This window comes from Theobroma cacao, chromosome 8, assembly GCF_000208745.1.
Source record: "Theobroma cacao cultivar B97-61/B2 chromosome 8, Criollo_cocoa_genome_V2, whole genome shotgun sequence".
Classification (NCBI taxonomy): Eukaryota; Viridiplantae; Streptophyta; class Magnoliopsida; order Malvales; family Malvaceae; genus Theobroma; species Theobroma cacao.
In genome coordinates this window covers 3,142,102-3,157,468 of record NC_030857.1, presented here as the reverse complement: position 1 = coordinate 3,157,468, position 15,367 = coordinate 3,142,102, and the positions used below count along the sequence as shown (strand labels likewise).

General features: G+C 36.3%; 3 protein-coding genes across 3 annotated transcripts; 2 read left to right on the top strand and 1 right to left on the bottom strand.

Annotated features, from left to right (window-relative positions):
• On the bottom strand, positions 276-6,210 carry LOC18591788 (glucose-6-phosphate isomerase 1, chloroplastic). Its single transcript, XM_018126142.1, has 14 exons — positions 5,284-6,210; positions 5,046-5,168; positions 4,650-4,748; positions 4,450-4,533; positions 3,466-3,609; positions 3,320-3,385; positions 2,903-2,971; positions 2,708-2,815; positions 1,918-1,970; positions 1,684-1,822; positions 1,430-1,586; positions 1,173-1,251; positions 682-748; positions 276-604 (listed from the first exon to the last, which is right to left on the bottom strand). Exons 1-14 carry the CDS (start codon positions 5,827-5,829, stop codon positions 470-472), a joined length of 1,869 nt encoding a protein of 622 aa, XP_017981631.1. The 5' UTR covers positions 5,830-6,210; the 3' UTR covers positions 276-469.
• Positions 8,595-10,958, top strand: LOC18591787 (dnaJ homolog subfamily B member 3). The gene is made up of 5 exons (XM_018125393.1): positions 8,595-8,874; positions 8,975-9,052; positions 9,162-9,240; positions 10,351-10,424; positions 10,530-10,958. The coding sequence occupies exons 1-5, from the start codon at positions 8,776-8,778 to the stop codon at positions 10,599-10,601; spliced, it is 402 nt and encodes a 133-aa protein (XP_017980882.1). The 5' UTR covers positions 8,595-8,775; the 3' UTR covers positions 10,602-10,958.
• Positions 11,993-14,706, top strand: LOC18591786. The gene is made up of 5 exons (XM_007018122.2): positions 11,993-12,461; positions 12,579-12,728; positions 12,834-12,968; positions 13,306-13,919; positions 14,044-14,706. The coding sequence occupies exons 1-5, from the start codon at positions 11,993-11,995 to the stop codon at positions 14,704-14,706; spliced, it is 2,031 nt and encodes a 676-aa protein (XP_007018184.2).

Sequence of the window (15,367 nt, the reverse complement as noted above, 5' to 3'; positions counted from 1 at the left end):
ATGGTAAAACATCCCCTTTTCTTTTTAACTTGAATCTCAATCTAACTTGATTTTTTTCTAATGCATTTGAGACTATAATTCTGATTTCAGTCACCACAATGCTAAGCTATAACTACCCTTGGGGGATTTGCCAGCCTAGCTTTTGGAGGATGAAATTGGGAAGTGCAGATCCGTCAAAGGGCTGCAACACCTCACATCTGGATGCATTATAAAAGCATGCTGGTGAGTAGTGTAAAGAGGACATCTCACTGCACATCTCGTACAAGGCACTTCTGTGATGGAATCCTGGAAATTTTGCTCACAAACAGGGGCGACTGGAAATTTATTTCTAACTCAACAATGTTACAAGAGGTACTACCTGGTTCCCAGGAAAAATGAGATACATGGCAAAACCAATTTTATTGGAGCTTTCTTTTTCTCTACCGAAAGCACAACATAAAATCTGAAACGTGAATTTCGTTGAGCTAACTTAAGCATACATTTCATCCACATTACACTCCCCAAGGAAAACCTTTAAGCTATGTGGTGAACCACAATTACCTTCGGCAATTAGTGCTCTGTCATTGGCAGCCATGTGCTCAATGATTTTGTAGATCATTTCAATCTGCAGCCATAAAACAAAGAAGGTTAGCACGACATTTAATGGTGTAAGAAGTAACTTGAACAGTATTTCGTGCATACGTGTTCAGGAGCATGGCAACGATCAGCCACTTCTTCAAGTGTCAATGGCTCCACAGGTTCCTTACAGCTGAACAAAGTGAAAAAAGAAAACTGTAATCAGCAAAAGACAACAATAAAACAAAAAACACATACAGAAACACAAACACCCCAGGCCCAATGAAACAATAATACAACAGAGCACAAATGGGGAATTGCAGTGAAGGTCATCAAGCCTTTGAACCAATGAAGAAGAGAGAGAAAGATGGGCAACAAGGCCAGAAAGGGAGAGGAAATATAAGTATCAGTAGGCGTAATCTATAACGACTTTTGAGTCAAAACTTTCTTCAATTCTGTTACTTATAAAGACATTCTAAATTCATCCATGATGGATGTCTAGAAATTGGCATATAATTGTTCTAAGTATGTTGCTTCCCTGAAGCATAAATATCTCGCATATATAATTCAGATAAATTGCACAATAAATCCCTGATCATAAGGATCTGAAATCTTACCTGGCCTCATTGAGTACTGCTAAAACTCGCTTCTGTAGAGCTAATACTTCACCAGCAGCCTTTTTCCCAGCTTCCACACCTGAGATGAAGATTAAGTGCAGAAATATAAAGAAAGAAAGACCAATCAGATTAAATAACCCAACAAAGAACATTTAGATTGAACAACGATGTTGCAAAGTATGACCCAACCACACAATATTAATTTTAGCTCACTTCAAGAATTAAATTTCTTAAATAGATAACGAACATATACTTACCAGGTTGATGGTAAGCATTAATATTTGTAAGTGAGGCATAAATTCCAACTGCTCGCTCATAAAGTGCTATGAGAGCCCCAACAGATCTGGGTGTCACCTCTTGGACAGTAACAGTGATGGACTCGCGGTTATTTGCATACAGAGCTGATCTTGTTCCCTGCACAAGCAAGGTTAGAAATGCAAACATTATAAGCCTTTATCATGTGCACATTCAAAAAAATCCTGCTGTTTTAGAAAACTATCACTTATCAAACCTGTAGCATTCCAAATAGGTAGTCACCACATGTAACACCTGGTTCAAGCTCCCAATCATGACCAGGAGGTCTATCAAGTAGCACTTCAATGAATGTCACAAAGAAATTGTGCACACCCTCCCTCAGTTGTTGAATATAGCTATAAATTAATAAAACAGGGAAAGCTGCATCAGGCCTGGGTATAGCTTACATAAACAGAGATCAAATATATTTGAAGGCATAAGGAAAGCTTACGCATGCTGATCTGTGCTCCCTTTATTCCCATAAACAGTAATTCCTTGATTCACCTGATGAATTAAGAAGTTGTGTTTTCACTAATTCTAAATATTTAAGAAAGCAACTTGAACATGTTTATGAATGAGTAAATATTGTACAGACTCCACCCTCAGTTAATGTTCAGATCCCTAAGTAACACATGTTGATAAGTTTCAATGAAGCTGGCTCAATTAACATTAATAAGTTTTACATTATAAAGCACAGACTTTGTTATATAAGGCTAATGCCTCCAATAAGGTTCCTTATACTTGAAACTGTTCTCCTATTTCGCATTCATGCTATCTCAACACATAAAAACTCTTATTTTTTAGTAATATAACTAGTGACTAATGGTTTTAACCAGTGGCCTAACCACTTAATTGCTGATATTTAGCCTCAATATAATAACCATCTTAAAGAAATTTACGACTATGCCAAAAGCTTCAATGGGCAAAATGTGACAACAATTAATCTATTAGAATGGCTCCAGGTAAGCAAGAGAATATATAACACCAAAGGAATACTCCAACCAAGGACTCAATCACCCATTGAGCCATCATTCATTCTCCCCAAACACAAAATATCCTCATATCAGCTCATATGCTTTATCAAGTAATGCACCCACCATGGGGAGTGTTGGAAGTGATCAACTGGAAACAGTCCGGCAGTTAAGCATTTTGTACAAAGTGGCAACTAGTGAACCAAAAGTAGTCTCCAACGTACATCCCAAAATGAAGTAGTACAAATCATCTTAAACAGTTGAACATACCCGGTTACCATCCAGGTCAAACTCCTTGCCAAGTGATTCCATAACCAGCTGCTGTAAATACCTACTAAATAGTAATAAGCTGTCCTTGTAAGGAAGGACAACCATATCCTGCCAAAACCCAAGAAGACAAGCCATGAATAAAATAAACCAAATTTTGGACAACATAAGATCTGAATGATGTTAAGAGTTGAATACCTTAGATCCAATCCCATCAGATGCCCAATACCAACATAAAGCCAGCAATGCTGCAGGATTATTTTTAAGCTGAAGGAAAGGAAGAAAAAGTAAGCATTTCAATCAGGAGATCTTAACTGCATTAACAGGTGGAATCAGGCAAGATACAAAATAGATACCGGAGTCAAACAAACTAAAACAAGGTAGCATTTCCAATAGAAGATGAGGACTAAGTTTCGCCCATGCTTAGAAACTGCCAACTAAACTCTTAATTTCCAATATAGGCACCATTGAGGGAATGAAGACAAGTAACCTAAAGTCACCCTAGTAAAAACTGCAATTATCATGATTCAACAAAATCCTCCCCTATTCAATCATTTGAAAGGAGTATCAAAATATGTTGAAGCAAATATTAAGAAATAGCCGAATGAAGCTTACCTCTGTGCACCTAGTTGCCTCATCCATCATAGATGCACCAACAAGCATTTCTCTTATGTCAATTCCCTGCAGTTATATTCATTTAGAAAGTACTGTAGAAAGTGAACTGACAACTGCATTAAATTTTTAATCCACGGATTACTTGCCTGAAGTGCTGCTGGAAGTAGGCCAACTGCAGACATTTCAGATGTCCTGCCGCCAACCCAGTCAAACATGGGGAATCTGGCTACCCAACCCTCAATCCTAGCTGTGTTGTCTAACAAAGACTTTTCTTGTGTTATAGCAACACCCTGCATAAAAGTAAACATAAGCAACATATATAAAGTTCAGAATTAAATGATGGGGGAAACCTACTTCCAGAGTACAGGAGAACCACGTAAGAATATAAGTTTGTGTATGTTTGGTTTTAAAAAACATTTTTCATTTTTCCCTTCTGTTTGCACTTTCTATTTTCTAATTTATTGAAAATGTGTTTGATAAATCAAAATGAAAAACTATTTATAGAAAATGAAAACAGTGAACACGTGTTTGGTATTGTATTTTGCATTTAAGAGAAGCTATGATAATGATATAAATAACTGTTACTAATTTTCTCAATATGAATTATGTACATATACATTATGGAGCAAAGACTGACTTAATTTAATATATACAAATTTTCAATTTTAGACAAATAATATATAATTAAATGTTACAAATTTACCCCAATCTTTTTTTTTTAAATTTTCCATCTACCTAAGACTTAAATGTACTTGATAAGAGAAAGCAAATACATACCCTGAATTAGAAAAATAAAATAAATTTGATGCGCAGTTGACTCCCTAACTTAAAAAAGCTCAGCTGAACAAATTCTATTGGAATCATAATCTGTTAGTTTATTCTTGAAGCCATACACCATTGGGTCCAAGCATTAGGGCCCTATGTGTGTACACCTGATTCATTTTCAGGATTTTACAAAAGCATACATTCAAATGACATGCAAGTATATCTACATTAACTCTAGTTATCAAGCCTCTTGATATCCTCCAATGACAACATAACAAGAATTAATACCAAAGTAAAATTTTAAAGCCATACTCTGAAGCAGGGGAAAACAATTAAAAGCAGAAACAAGAACCTGAGATCAAAACCTGTTTTGCAAATTCCAGACCAGCTTCACGGAAGGCTTTCTGTACTTCCAACAGACCATTTCTTGTTTCAGGGGTACCTCCACTCTGAGTAGATAAGTTGTTACAAGATAAACAGCATATGTCATATGTAATCCATAAAACGAAAAGAATACAGAATGGTATAGAGATATTCAAGGATAGTATGTTGACTTGATGCAAACCTTTGAAATAACAATTACAAGTGTAGAAGCCAGCTCGGAGCCAAGCTGTGCAATCTGATGATCTATTCCAGCAGGATCTGTATTATCAATGAATCTTATCTGCCAATTAAGAGAACAAGATATGAACCGCCTATTCCAAAAAAGATGATTAGTGAAGACTTAAAAATCATTCAGCTACAAGGCTACTCCACTCACAACTGAAGTTAGTGCATTGCTTTAACAAATAAACAATATCAAGGAGTTCCAATGCTCTCAGCAGACTAAACCCTCAAAGCTCATTGCGAATAAAGAATTTTAGTACACAATCCAAATTAATAAAACTACTTTAGAACAGAATCAATTAACACAATTTTGATCAAATACTAGAAGAGTATGAGGCTGTGATTGATCGGATACCTTTAGAGAAGGATTATCAGGAGCCAATGCCTCCGCGACAAATTGTGGGCCCAGAGCCGAACCTCCAATCCCAACTGAGAGTATTTGAGTAAAACGACCCTCTGGAGAAGACGGAGGTTTAATCTGCAATCATTTTAAAAATGGATTAAGCAAATTGATTAGTAAATTAATACGGCTTGAACCTTGATGATCTATAACTATTTGTTACAGGAAGTTAAAACGGAACCGCCAAACTAACCTTACCGCTGATGACGTCATCAGCGAACTTGCAAACGGCGTCGAGAGTGTTCTCAATCTGTACCCGCAAAAAGGAATTTGGCGCGAGTTTCGCGTTCCTCAACCAATAGTGGCCCACCATACGTCCTTCATCGGGATTCGCGATGGCACCTTTTTCCAATTCCTCCATGGCTTTAAACGCGGCCTGGAATCGAGGCTCCATTTCGGCAACAAACTCATCCGAGAACCCGATCCTACTCACATCGAGGTACAACCCGAGCTCCTTGTGCTGGTACAACAAGTCAACGTACCTCCTCCACAGCGCTTTAGGATCTTTCTCGAGCCCTCCTTTCTTGGCCTTCTTCAAAATGCCGACGTTGTTCGTTTTGGACAAATCGGCAGATATTTCACGGGCGACGAAGTGAGCCCCGACGAGTTTAGAGCTCGCAGCAGAACGAGCTGAGAATGCGAGCGAGTCTTTGCGAAGTGAAGGAGTGAGTTTCGTGATTCGGTTATGCTTGGGCTTCAAAGAAGGGGAAGAAGAGCAGAGGCCTGAGAGCGAGGCCATTGAAGAAACAAAGACAAGTGACAGCCAGACGATGACAACGATGGAAAAAATAAAAAGAGAGGGATTTTTTTTTAGGCCATTGGCTTTGCTAGGAGGCGTTCGATATTTTTTTCAAGAATTATGAACTGAAATGGTTTCGGGCTTTATGTGCTGTGCTGGAGCTGAGTTGGGAGGTTCATTTTGTCTTTTTATTTAGTTTTGATGCTGGCTCGTGCCGGCGGAGGTGCACCTGGTTCACACGTTGATTGGTTGTTGCGCTTAATACTTTTTGTTGTTACTGCTGGCCTTGAAGCCTTGAAGGGTGGATATTTACAGGGATGCCCTTGGAAAGTGGAGAAAGGCCTTGTTGTATTGTACATCGGAGAATCCGTCTCTTCTCTGGATTTGAGCCGTCTTATGGACAGAAATTAAAAAAAAAAAAATCTAGTGCTGTTGTGAAATATAATGAGAAAAAAAAATTTAAGAAATAAGAATATTTTATATTTCATTTCTTCTTCAAGTGTCCGAACCATCTTTTACAATGCCTCTCTTTATAAGCATACATAGATACAGGGAATAAATATATGTAAATAAGGAAGATGACTTTAGTAGATATGAATTTACATATATTATAGGTTCATGTTTTAGTTTAAAAAATATACATATCTTTATAAATTTAGATAGATGGAAGGAATAAATCTACGTAAGTATGAAAGATGAAACATATATCGTAAGAGAAATTTATGAAGTATGGAGAATTAAACATATAACACGAGTTCACACTTTTAATTCAAAAAATATACTTATGACTCATATTTATATACCGATGATTGACATATACCTCATTGCATTGGCTATTTACCTATAAAAAAATAATTTTAAAACTTTGATATCATTTGTCACAAACTCAAAATATATATTTATTAAGGCTCATGTTTATATACCAAGGTCCAATCAATCTTTTACAAAAGTAAAATTTATTACATTTTATCCCATTCAATTATATAATGGAAAGATCTTTATATTGGTTCAGATTTATCTCAATCCTTATATCTCTCGTATAGTGATGTATCAATCAAGATTTTGGTTTACTTTAATATCATTTTATCTCATACCTATATTTCTGATCCAAAAGATATATTTATTAAGTAAAAAAAATCCATATTTAAATATCAAAATTCATTTCATATTTTACTGATGTAGGATCTGTAATATATAAATTAAATGAACTAAAAATATAAGGATGTACTTATATAAATAGATACATTGGACATGAAGAAATTTAAAATATTGAAGAGTGCAATGACCATTTATAAATATATTCATAACAACTACTAATATTTTGTTTGTAAAGAAGAAACTAACTTGTATTTATTATTATTATATATAGCAAGTTTATTTATCGACACAATATTTTTTTTTAAATCCTTCATTGAATGAGTTTTACATTATGTAATGATTGATAAATTAAATTGAATGTGCGTGCGTATTTTTTATTTAATTATGTAATGGTTGGAATTTGCTTGTGTAAACTATTTAAACTCGCATTTTCCTTTGCTAAATAAACCCTATGAATGAGTAGATCAAATTGGTTGGGCTCAACAATAAAATTTGGGCTCGTTGACCCAAACATAGGATTACAGAGTATTGCTTACAAATCTGGCCCAACACACCAAAATCTTTTTACCATTTCTTGCAACGTGAACGGTAAAATTATATTAAGTGTTTGATATCAACATGTAATAATAAAATTACAGTAAATAAAAATAATAAATTTTACCACTTACCTAATAAAGTAAAAAAGAAATACCATTGTTGTCCACATTGTGTTCTGATTTATCTTCTGTGTAACTTATATTGCTATTTATCTTCATGGCGTTAGAAGTCTATCGCTTTCTTATGTATACATCAAGGAGGATGATAGCTTGCTAACCCAAATTGAAAGTCAATCTTTGTTTCTTCTTTGAGCTTGTTAACCATGCTTATAAAGAAAAGTATATTTCTAGACAGCGAGAAAGTCATTTCTTTTGACATTTGCATAAATAAATTTCATATTCTATTAAAAAATAAAAAAAAATCAAATTTGAAAAACAACATTTGTTCATTACCAATGTATGTGTATATCAACCATCGGAACATTTAGTTCATTAGTTGATATATGAACCTTTATTTAAAGAATAGAGTTTGAATCTCACTTATCTCAATTATTAAAAAAAATATATGTATGTATATCGGTATGATTAATAACGAAAAATTTATTTAATAAAAATTATTCTAACACTTGAAAATAACAATTGAACTACCTAATAGTCCATCACATCGTACATTCGATGTCGTGAACAAATTAAATAGACTACATATAACTTGTTTGGGTTAGCCCATATTAGATTCAAGAAGAATCAAGCACAATAAGAATATCTTGTCACATTCCAAGCATACACCTATATGTGTGTATATATTGGTATAGTATTAATATAGTAATATATATCAACAAATAGAAAGTTTGAGTATAAAATTAAAAGAAAAAGAGGTTAAGAAAAAAATGGAAAATTTATTTATTTGATGATTGAACTTATATGTGAATACTTGAGACTTGGGTTGGATGAAATTATTTAAATAGATCTATAAAGTATATGTTATTTTTTACCTTTTGGCAAAAAATTAAAAAAGGAAAATACGTTTTATTTTGGCAAAATTCTATTCCATTTTTTTAATTTTTATTATCTAGAAATTTCCGCGCGGATTTTTCTAGTGTTTGTTTTCAAAAAAAATGAAAAACACCAGTGAAGAAAGTAAAAAAAGGAAGCGAAAATCAGGATGGTTGTGTTGTCACATTACGCTGTGCGCGGCACGCCGAGAATCCACAGACAAGACCCATCCCCTTGTTAGTAGACAAATTGCTAAAAGTGATACCACACAGGCAGCTACAACCGCTGGTTTCTGCATATCGCGGCCGATAAGGCGACGATGTGGGTCGAGTGGGAAAATCATCCTCAAGAACCCCAACAGCCCGAGCCAGATTCTCACCTGGATTTCGACTTCCTTTCTCTTCTTTCCAAGCCTAAGGTAAACAAAATTCCTGGAGTTAAAATGTTTGCTTGTTCATTTCTCTTTACCAATTAAAGTCAAACTCTGCATGTTTATGAATTTGAGAGTGTAAATGCAGGATTATTATAAGATATTGGAGGTCGATTTCGATGCTACGGATGATGCTATTCGCTCCAATTATATCCGTCTCGCGCTGGTTCGTTTTTTTTTTTTCTCAATTTTCTTTTTCTCGAAGCTAAATTGAGTGTTTTCTTTTGATTAATTGTCCATTTTTTTTGTTTAATGGTATGAGCTGGTTTCTGCAGAAATGGCACCCGGATAAGCAAAAGGACAATGGGAATAGCGCCACTTTCAGATTTCAAGAGATAAACGAGGCTTATCAGAGTAACTCTCGCTCTCTTTCTCTCTTGGGGTTTATGTGTTTGCTTGCTTTTTGAGTAAAGTTTAGCATCTGCGTCTTCTCTTCTCTCTGTTTCATTCTTCTTTTTGGGTTTTGGTTTGGCAATTTCGCTGTTGCCTATTTACATTGATTTTTTTTTGTCTAGGAGGACAATTTCATTTATCCAAAATATTTTCCATATCCGCATTTTATTTTTTGATGGAAAGATTCTGTCATCACGTGGATTGTTCAAGATGATTATTAGCATGAGTATAATTACGTAAATTGAAGATAATACTTATTCAAAAATAAAAATAGAAAAACAATAGAGTTATTTGTATCATTAGAGGATAAGTACAATTGCAAGTCACGTGGTATCGCATCTAGCTAATTTTAATATGTTTTTGATTGATCTTCACTTGCCAGTTTCTGATCATAGGTCCTAACCTTCCTGTGGATTTATTTTGAAGAGAACTATGGTGTTTGCTCATATGTCTATGTTGCGGTTGCATATCCATGCACAAGGATTTTAAATTAGGTAGTTGCTTTTGGAGTTGGCTGCAATTATTTGCATGATTTTATCTTTTTGATTTGGTCACAAGTCATCTTTAGCTTCAGGTAACCTTTTTTTTTTTTTTTTCCTTCTGTACATTCTGGTAAGGATGTACAACTTCTTACTCCTATGAAAACTTTTTCCAGTATGTGTTTCCTATAATTGCTACCATACCAAATGTGATCTGTGTTGGTATACAGTGCAATTTATTGCAGTTACTGGAATAATTTGATCTTGTGATTTTATATGATTATGGGGTGTTTAAAGTTGCCACACTGTTGATGCCATCCATTGCTGTTGCTTCATAGCTTGGTAGCTATGTTCTTGCATGATGGTCTTGAAGGGCTAAGGGGAGGGGTTAAAACTGGGCATGGTTGAGATAGTCTATGATCACTTTTTGTTCTAAGCATGAGTAGTTGAACTGAGTTTATGTGCCCAATATAGTTTAAGAATTGAAGCTATGGCTTAAGTGCTGACATTTGGTTGCTAAAAAGATGAGCAAAGAGTACTGACAAGTGTGTGTTCGAAACTAACCATTGGTTGTTTTGGCTTCATTTAACAGTTCTCAGTGATCCCGTCAAAAGGAGAGAATATGATACGCAGGGGATGTTGCATGTGTATGACTATGACATAATAGTAAGAATTTCTTCTATCATACTTTAAAGTATGTTTATTTACGTTTATATTTTGGATGGATTTGGATTTTAAGTTTTAATATAAGTTTTAATTCACTGGCTGCAGGAGTACCTTAACCGTTACAAAGGCCTTATATTAACATGTAATGGTCTTGGGATTAGGCAGTCAATTTGGTAAGCCAAGCAGGAGGCGCAGAGTTCCCTTCTTCTGTACATTTGTTAACAGTGCTCGAACGGAGAGGCATGCATTTGTTAATGTTGCCAGCGTGCAGTTGGGAATGTGGACAATAGCTTGGATGTGTTTATGTCCTATTACAGTTGTGTATAGAGAACTAGAGAAATTAACATCATCTGTAACATCTCGTGCATCTCCATCTTATGAGGGTATGAGTATGACCGATTGTCCAATGCATGCTTGTTAATTTACTAGGGTTGTAGCCATTGGTTACTTGTTAGCTAGGAGCGGTTTTTATGGACTACGAATCTACTATTACTAGCTAGTTAATGGGATATCAAGTGCTGTTTTTCTCCCTCACTTGTCTTAGTTAGTTCAAGTATTAATATTATCGAGGAGTAGCTTGAACTAACCCAAAAAGAAAATGTTAGCAAACAAATGTGAGTAATGGAATACTGGATGCTATAGCATGAACAATATTTCACATGAGCAAATGAGTATTTTCGACTCGTCACTGCTGTTTAATGTAAAAGAGTTGCTGCTGTTGCGCAGCAGCATTTGGCATATAGGAACCTGCTTTTGGCCAATTGTTAGTATTTTGAGTCAGGACTCAAGGCAATAAAGTGAATATCGCCGGAAATATCATGATAGTTGATATGCTAACCGAAATGCAGGAAAAGAAGAAATGGAAGCGTAGATTCTTCCATCGGGAACAAAAGGAGAAAGCATTGAAGTACACCTCCTTTGCCAATTGATTGGAGAAGAGGAGATGCTGCAGGTATCTTTTATTGGGTTTTGGCTTAGAGACGTCAGACAGTTGATGTCATGGTTCATATCTTCTAGAACTTAAACAGATCCCATCCCACCCAGTAGATTTTCTTTTCCCCTTTTTTCCTACGGTTCCTCATGGCATCTTCTCCATATACCTCATCAAAAAGTACTAAAAATAGACTGACGAACAATTATAATTCCCCAGGCCACAGTGCATATGTATATAATACATATACACAGTGCAAAGGTCGTAGTCTTATTAAATTCATGCTTTTACGGGATTGAAGATTTGTGAAGTAAACCTGGATGCTTACTTGATGGTACATTTACTGCATTATTTTACTATAACCAGCTATAACTTTGCGGCATATTGGGTTAAAGCATAAACTCATCACTTTAATAATTTATTAATTGAAGGATCACTTTATTTATAACATTTAATATAATTGGGTAATTGCGTTTGTTTGAAGCATACGAGTGTTGTGTTTTACGTGCGAAGGTATGAATGTAACTGTATATAAATACGTAGGAAACATGTATTGGAACGTAAACTCTTGATCTGCCTTTGATGTTTTGCAAATAAGGGAGGGAGTGAGGAAATGAAGAAACTTATAGATCCAAAAATGGCGGAACCTTATAAATTGGCCTTGAATGAGGAATGGGAAGGGATGAAAAAGTTCTATAAGAGAAACAAGGACGCCGTGGCATTGCCTTTGACGGTGGTGAATGACACCGCACTCCATCTTGCAGTCTATAGTGGAAGCAAGTATCCCCTAAAAGATTTGCATGAGCTCTCACCACAAGCCTACTTAATACAAAACGACAAAGGTAACACAGTTCTTCATGAGGCAGCTGCCATTGGGAACGTTAAAGCTGCAAAGTTTTTGCTTAAACGTTGCTCTACGGAGATACTCGATGTGAAAAATGCTTTAGGTGAAACCCCTTTGTTCAGAGCTGCTGCATTTGGTAGGTTTGATGTGGTGAAGTTCTTGCATTCTGAAGTCCGGAAGGGACATGGCGACATGGCTATACACCGCACCAGAAATGACAAAACCTCCATTCTTTATATTGCCATCCAAGCCCAACGCTTTGGTATTCTTCTCATTCTCCTCCTCTCCTCTCCTTTGTTTTTCTTCCTAATACTATATATGTTTTTATCTTTTGTAATTTCTCCCATTTTCGCTGAAAACGGTACTTTCTTTTGTGCAGAGACATCTTGGTGGTTGCTAGAGAATGATCGTGAACTAATAGAATTGGAGGAGCAAAGTGTCACAAGTTGTCTGCAGCTTCTGGCAAACATGCCAACTGCTTTTAGGAGCGGATGCTACATGAACAAATGGCAAAGACTTCTCTATTTTTGTATGGTTATTTTAAGAGCTTACTTAGCATCCTTCAGCTGAATCATTTATGGTGGATATATACTGAAAAGTATTGTTTGATTCTTGAATCACACTTTTATTGCAGGCCTCCCTGATTGTGAAGATTATGATGACAACTACGGAGCTCAGGTACCCTTATCTTCAAGTCAAGGGAACGATTGTGAAAAGGGCTTCAAAAAGGATTACCTCCGCCCCTCTAGATATCCAAATATCCGTACAGGTATTTGGTGCATATATCTGCTCTTTAGGCAGAAAATCACGCACTTGATTCTCATTTACATTCTATAATATATTGTAACACAGATTCTAATACGGTATTTCTCAATGGTTTCCATACAATAAAACTGCAGCCATTTCAAGAATGTACTGTTTATGTTGGAAGTTTCTGGCAAAAGGTACAACTGAATTGATCGTTGTCATATATATATATACATACATACATACATACATACATACATACATACATAATGTCTGTTCATATGTGATTCCACAGTAGGGCGTATTATCCTTTCATTAAAATAAGTCATATACTTGGAAACGGCTAAATGAATATGTAGGATGGTTCGAGGTGGACAGGATATGGAAGAAGAAAAGAAATCATGTATCAGCTGTTAAATTAGTTGAGCAGCTGATACGAAAAGATACTTCATGGCAGCTCAATCGGGTAGAACCAGATCCGGGTGTAATTTCCTTAGGAGCAAGCGGAGGAAATCCAGGACAAAGCAGAGATAAGAAGCCACCAATTGCGAGCTCGCCTACGAGATCTTTTGATATTGCTGTTGTTGGAGAAGGACAGGCCGCAAGCTCTAATACAAGATCTTTCGAGATTGCAGTGGAGGGAGAAGGAGGAAGCATGGGTCTAACCCCATTGCTAATAGCAAGTAGCACTGGAGTTCTGGAGATTGTTAAAAGGATACTTGAGGTGCATCCTCAAGCAATTGAGCATGTAAGTAATATGGGTCAGAACATTTTGCACAAAGCCGTTAAACATCGTCAAAAGAAGATTTTTAAACTTGTGAAGAAGAAGAAAGTTGCACTGAATTGGTTGGTCGCAAAGGTAGATAATAATAGCTGGAACTTACTACACCATGCTGCATATAGCGATTATGTTGGCAAATGTACCCACCCCAATCCGGCACTCCAGTTGCAAGATGAGCTCCGTTGGTTTGAGGTACTCCATAAATCCACTTATTGCTAGGCTTTAGGCATGATCAATGCTTTAGTGTTTCTATAATGAGATACAAATATGTTTAAACTGTAGAATTTCCATTTCGTTTTTTCGATCTTTCATTTAGAGTGTAAAGACGATAGTGCCCACATTTTATGCCTTACACCGCAACAACAAAGGTGAGACAGCTCAAGAAGTCTTCGAGAAAACTCATTTGAAACTACTCAACGACGCAGAGGGTTGGTTAAAGCAGACCGCCAAGTCATGCTCTGTCATTACGGTTCTCATTGCCACTGTGGCCTATGCAGCAGCTTACACCGTACCAGGTGGTCTAGATCAGAAAACTGGAATCCCTGTCCTTATCCACCACCATTTCTTCTTGCTTTTCGCTATCATGGATATTTTCGCCCTGGTGACCTCCTTAACCTCGGCTATAATGTTCCTATCGATCCTGACTGCTCCTTTCAAGTACGAAAATTTCCAAGACTCTCTCCCTCGGAAACTGACACTCGGTATTACCTTCCAATACCTCTCGGTGGCGCTGATAATGCTTGCATTTGCAGCAACGATTCTGCTGATCGTTCAGCTGCATGGACCCAGAGCAGTTCTCGTTTACATTGTTGCATTCCTCCCGGTTACCGTCTTTGCCATCTTGCATTTCCCTTTGTATCTTGCAGGAGCCGAAACGGTGAGAAGCTTTTTCAGATTCATCAAAAATGTCTTTCCCTTCAATTTTATCACTCGATCATCTTTTGGGATCACGGCGTCCTCCGGTAGCAAATCCCAGTGAGATTTATAATATGATAAGGTACTGTATGTATGTATGTATGTATTGCTTGTAAACCATACGGTGCCATCAAAATTAATTATCCTTGATTTGTTTTCCAATAAATTATATATTTGGTTTGTTGGTTTGTTTATTATTTTCTCTTTTGGTTTGCCTTCCCACACTGAGCCCTTAGAAGCAATTCGTTTTAAGCCCATATTCATAGGCCTGCTTCGAATGATCTTTGGGCTGTGCAGTTATTCACACAGATTACAAAGAGGAAAAATGTTTGGCGTGAGTGAAAGCAGCCAAAAGGTGTACAATTTAACAATTTAAAAAACCCAAGGCCAGCTCAGCCGCTGATATCGGCATTCAAACGCAGAGCAAAACATTCTGTGTTTGTTTTTTGGTTCGAAACGCACCGTTCCAAGCTGGCTTGGGTCCCAAATTACATGTTAATCTTATCCCCAAACCGCCCGATTTCTGTCCAAGTCCCAAATTTTTCCAACATTTTTCAAGTCAGATTCCTATAACCCACTTTCCTTGACCCAAAATCAGGCCTAATCTTTCCATTTCTTTTTCATTTTTCCCTTTAAAAGATAAAATAAAATAAGAAAACAATAATTGTACTAAGTCTATTCGTTCGAATTACCATTTTACCCTCATCCCCCCCAACATAAAAATC

Excerpts from the sequence above, each read along its gene's own strand:
- LOC18591788 (XM_018126142.1), bottom strand. The coding sequence starts at position 5,829 with ATGGCCTCGCTCTCAGGCCTCTGCTCTTCTTCCCCTTCTTTGAAGCCC. Across the intron at positions 4,749-5,045 it reads CTGATAATCCTTCTCTAAAG|ATAAGATTCATTGATAATAC; the intron begins GTATCCGATCAA and ends CTTAATTGGCAG. Across the intron at positions 1,587-1,683 it reads ACCTATTTGGAATGCTACAG|GGAACAAGATCAGCTCTGTA; the intron begins GTTTGATAAGTG and ends TTGCTTGTGCAG.
- LOC18591787 (XM_018125393.1), top strand. The coding sequence starts at position 8,776 with ATGTGGGTCGAGTGGGAAAATCATCCTCAAGAACCCCAACAGCCCGAG. Across the intron at positions 9,241-10,350 it reads GATAAACGAGGCTTATCAGA|TTCTCAGTGATCCCGTCAAA; the intron begins GTAACTCTCGCT and ends TTCATTTAACAG. Across the intron at positions 10,425-10,529 it reads TGTATGACTATGACATAATA|GAGTACCTTAACCGTTACAA; the intron begins GTAAGAATTTCT and ends CACTGGCTGCAG.
- LOC18591786 (XM_007018122.2), top strand. The coding sequence starts at position 11,993 with ATGGCGGAACCTTATAAATTGGCCTTGAATGAGGAATGGGAAGGGATG. Across the intron at positions 12,729-12,833 it reads GCAAAGACTTCTCTATTTTT|GCCTCCCTGATTGTGAAGAT; the intron begins GTATGGTTATTT and ends CTTTTATTGCAG. Across the intron at positions 13,920-14,043 it reads ATGAGCTCCGTTGGTTTGAG|AGTGTAAAGACGATAGTGCC; the intron begins GTACTCCATAAA and ends TCTTTCATTTAG.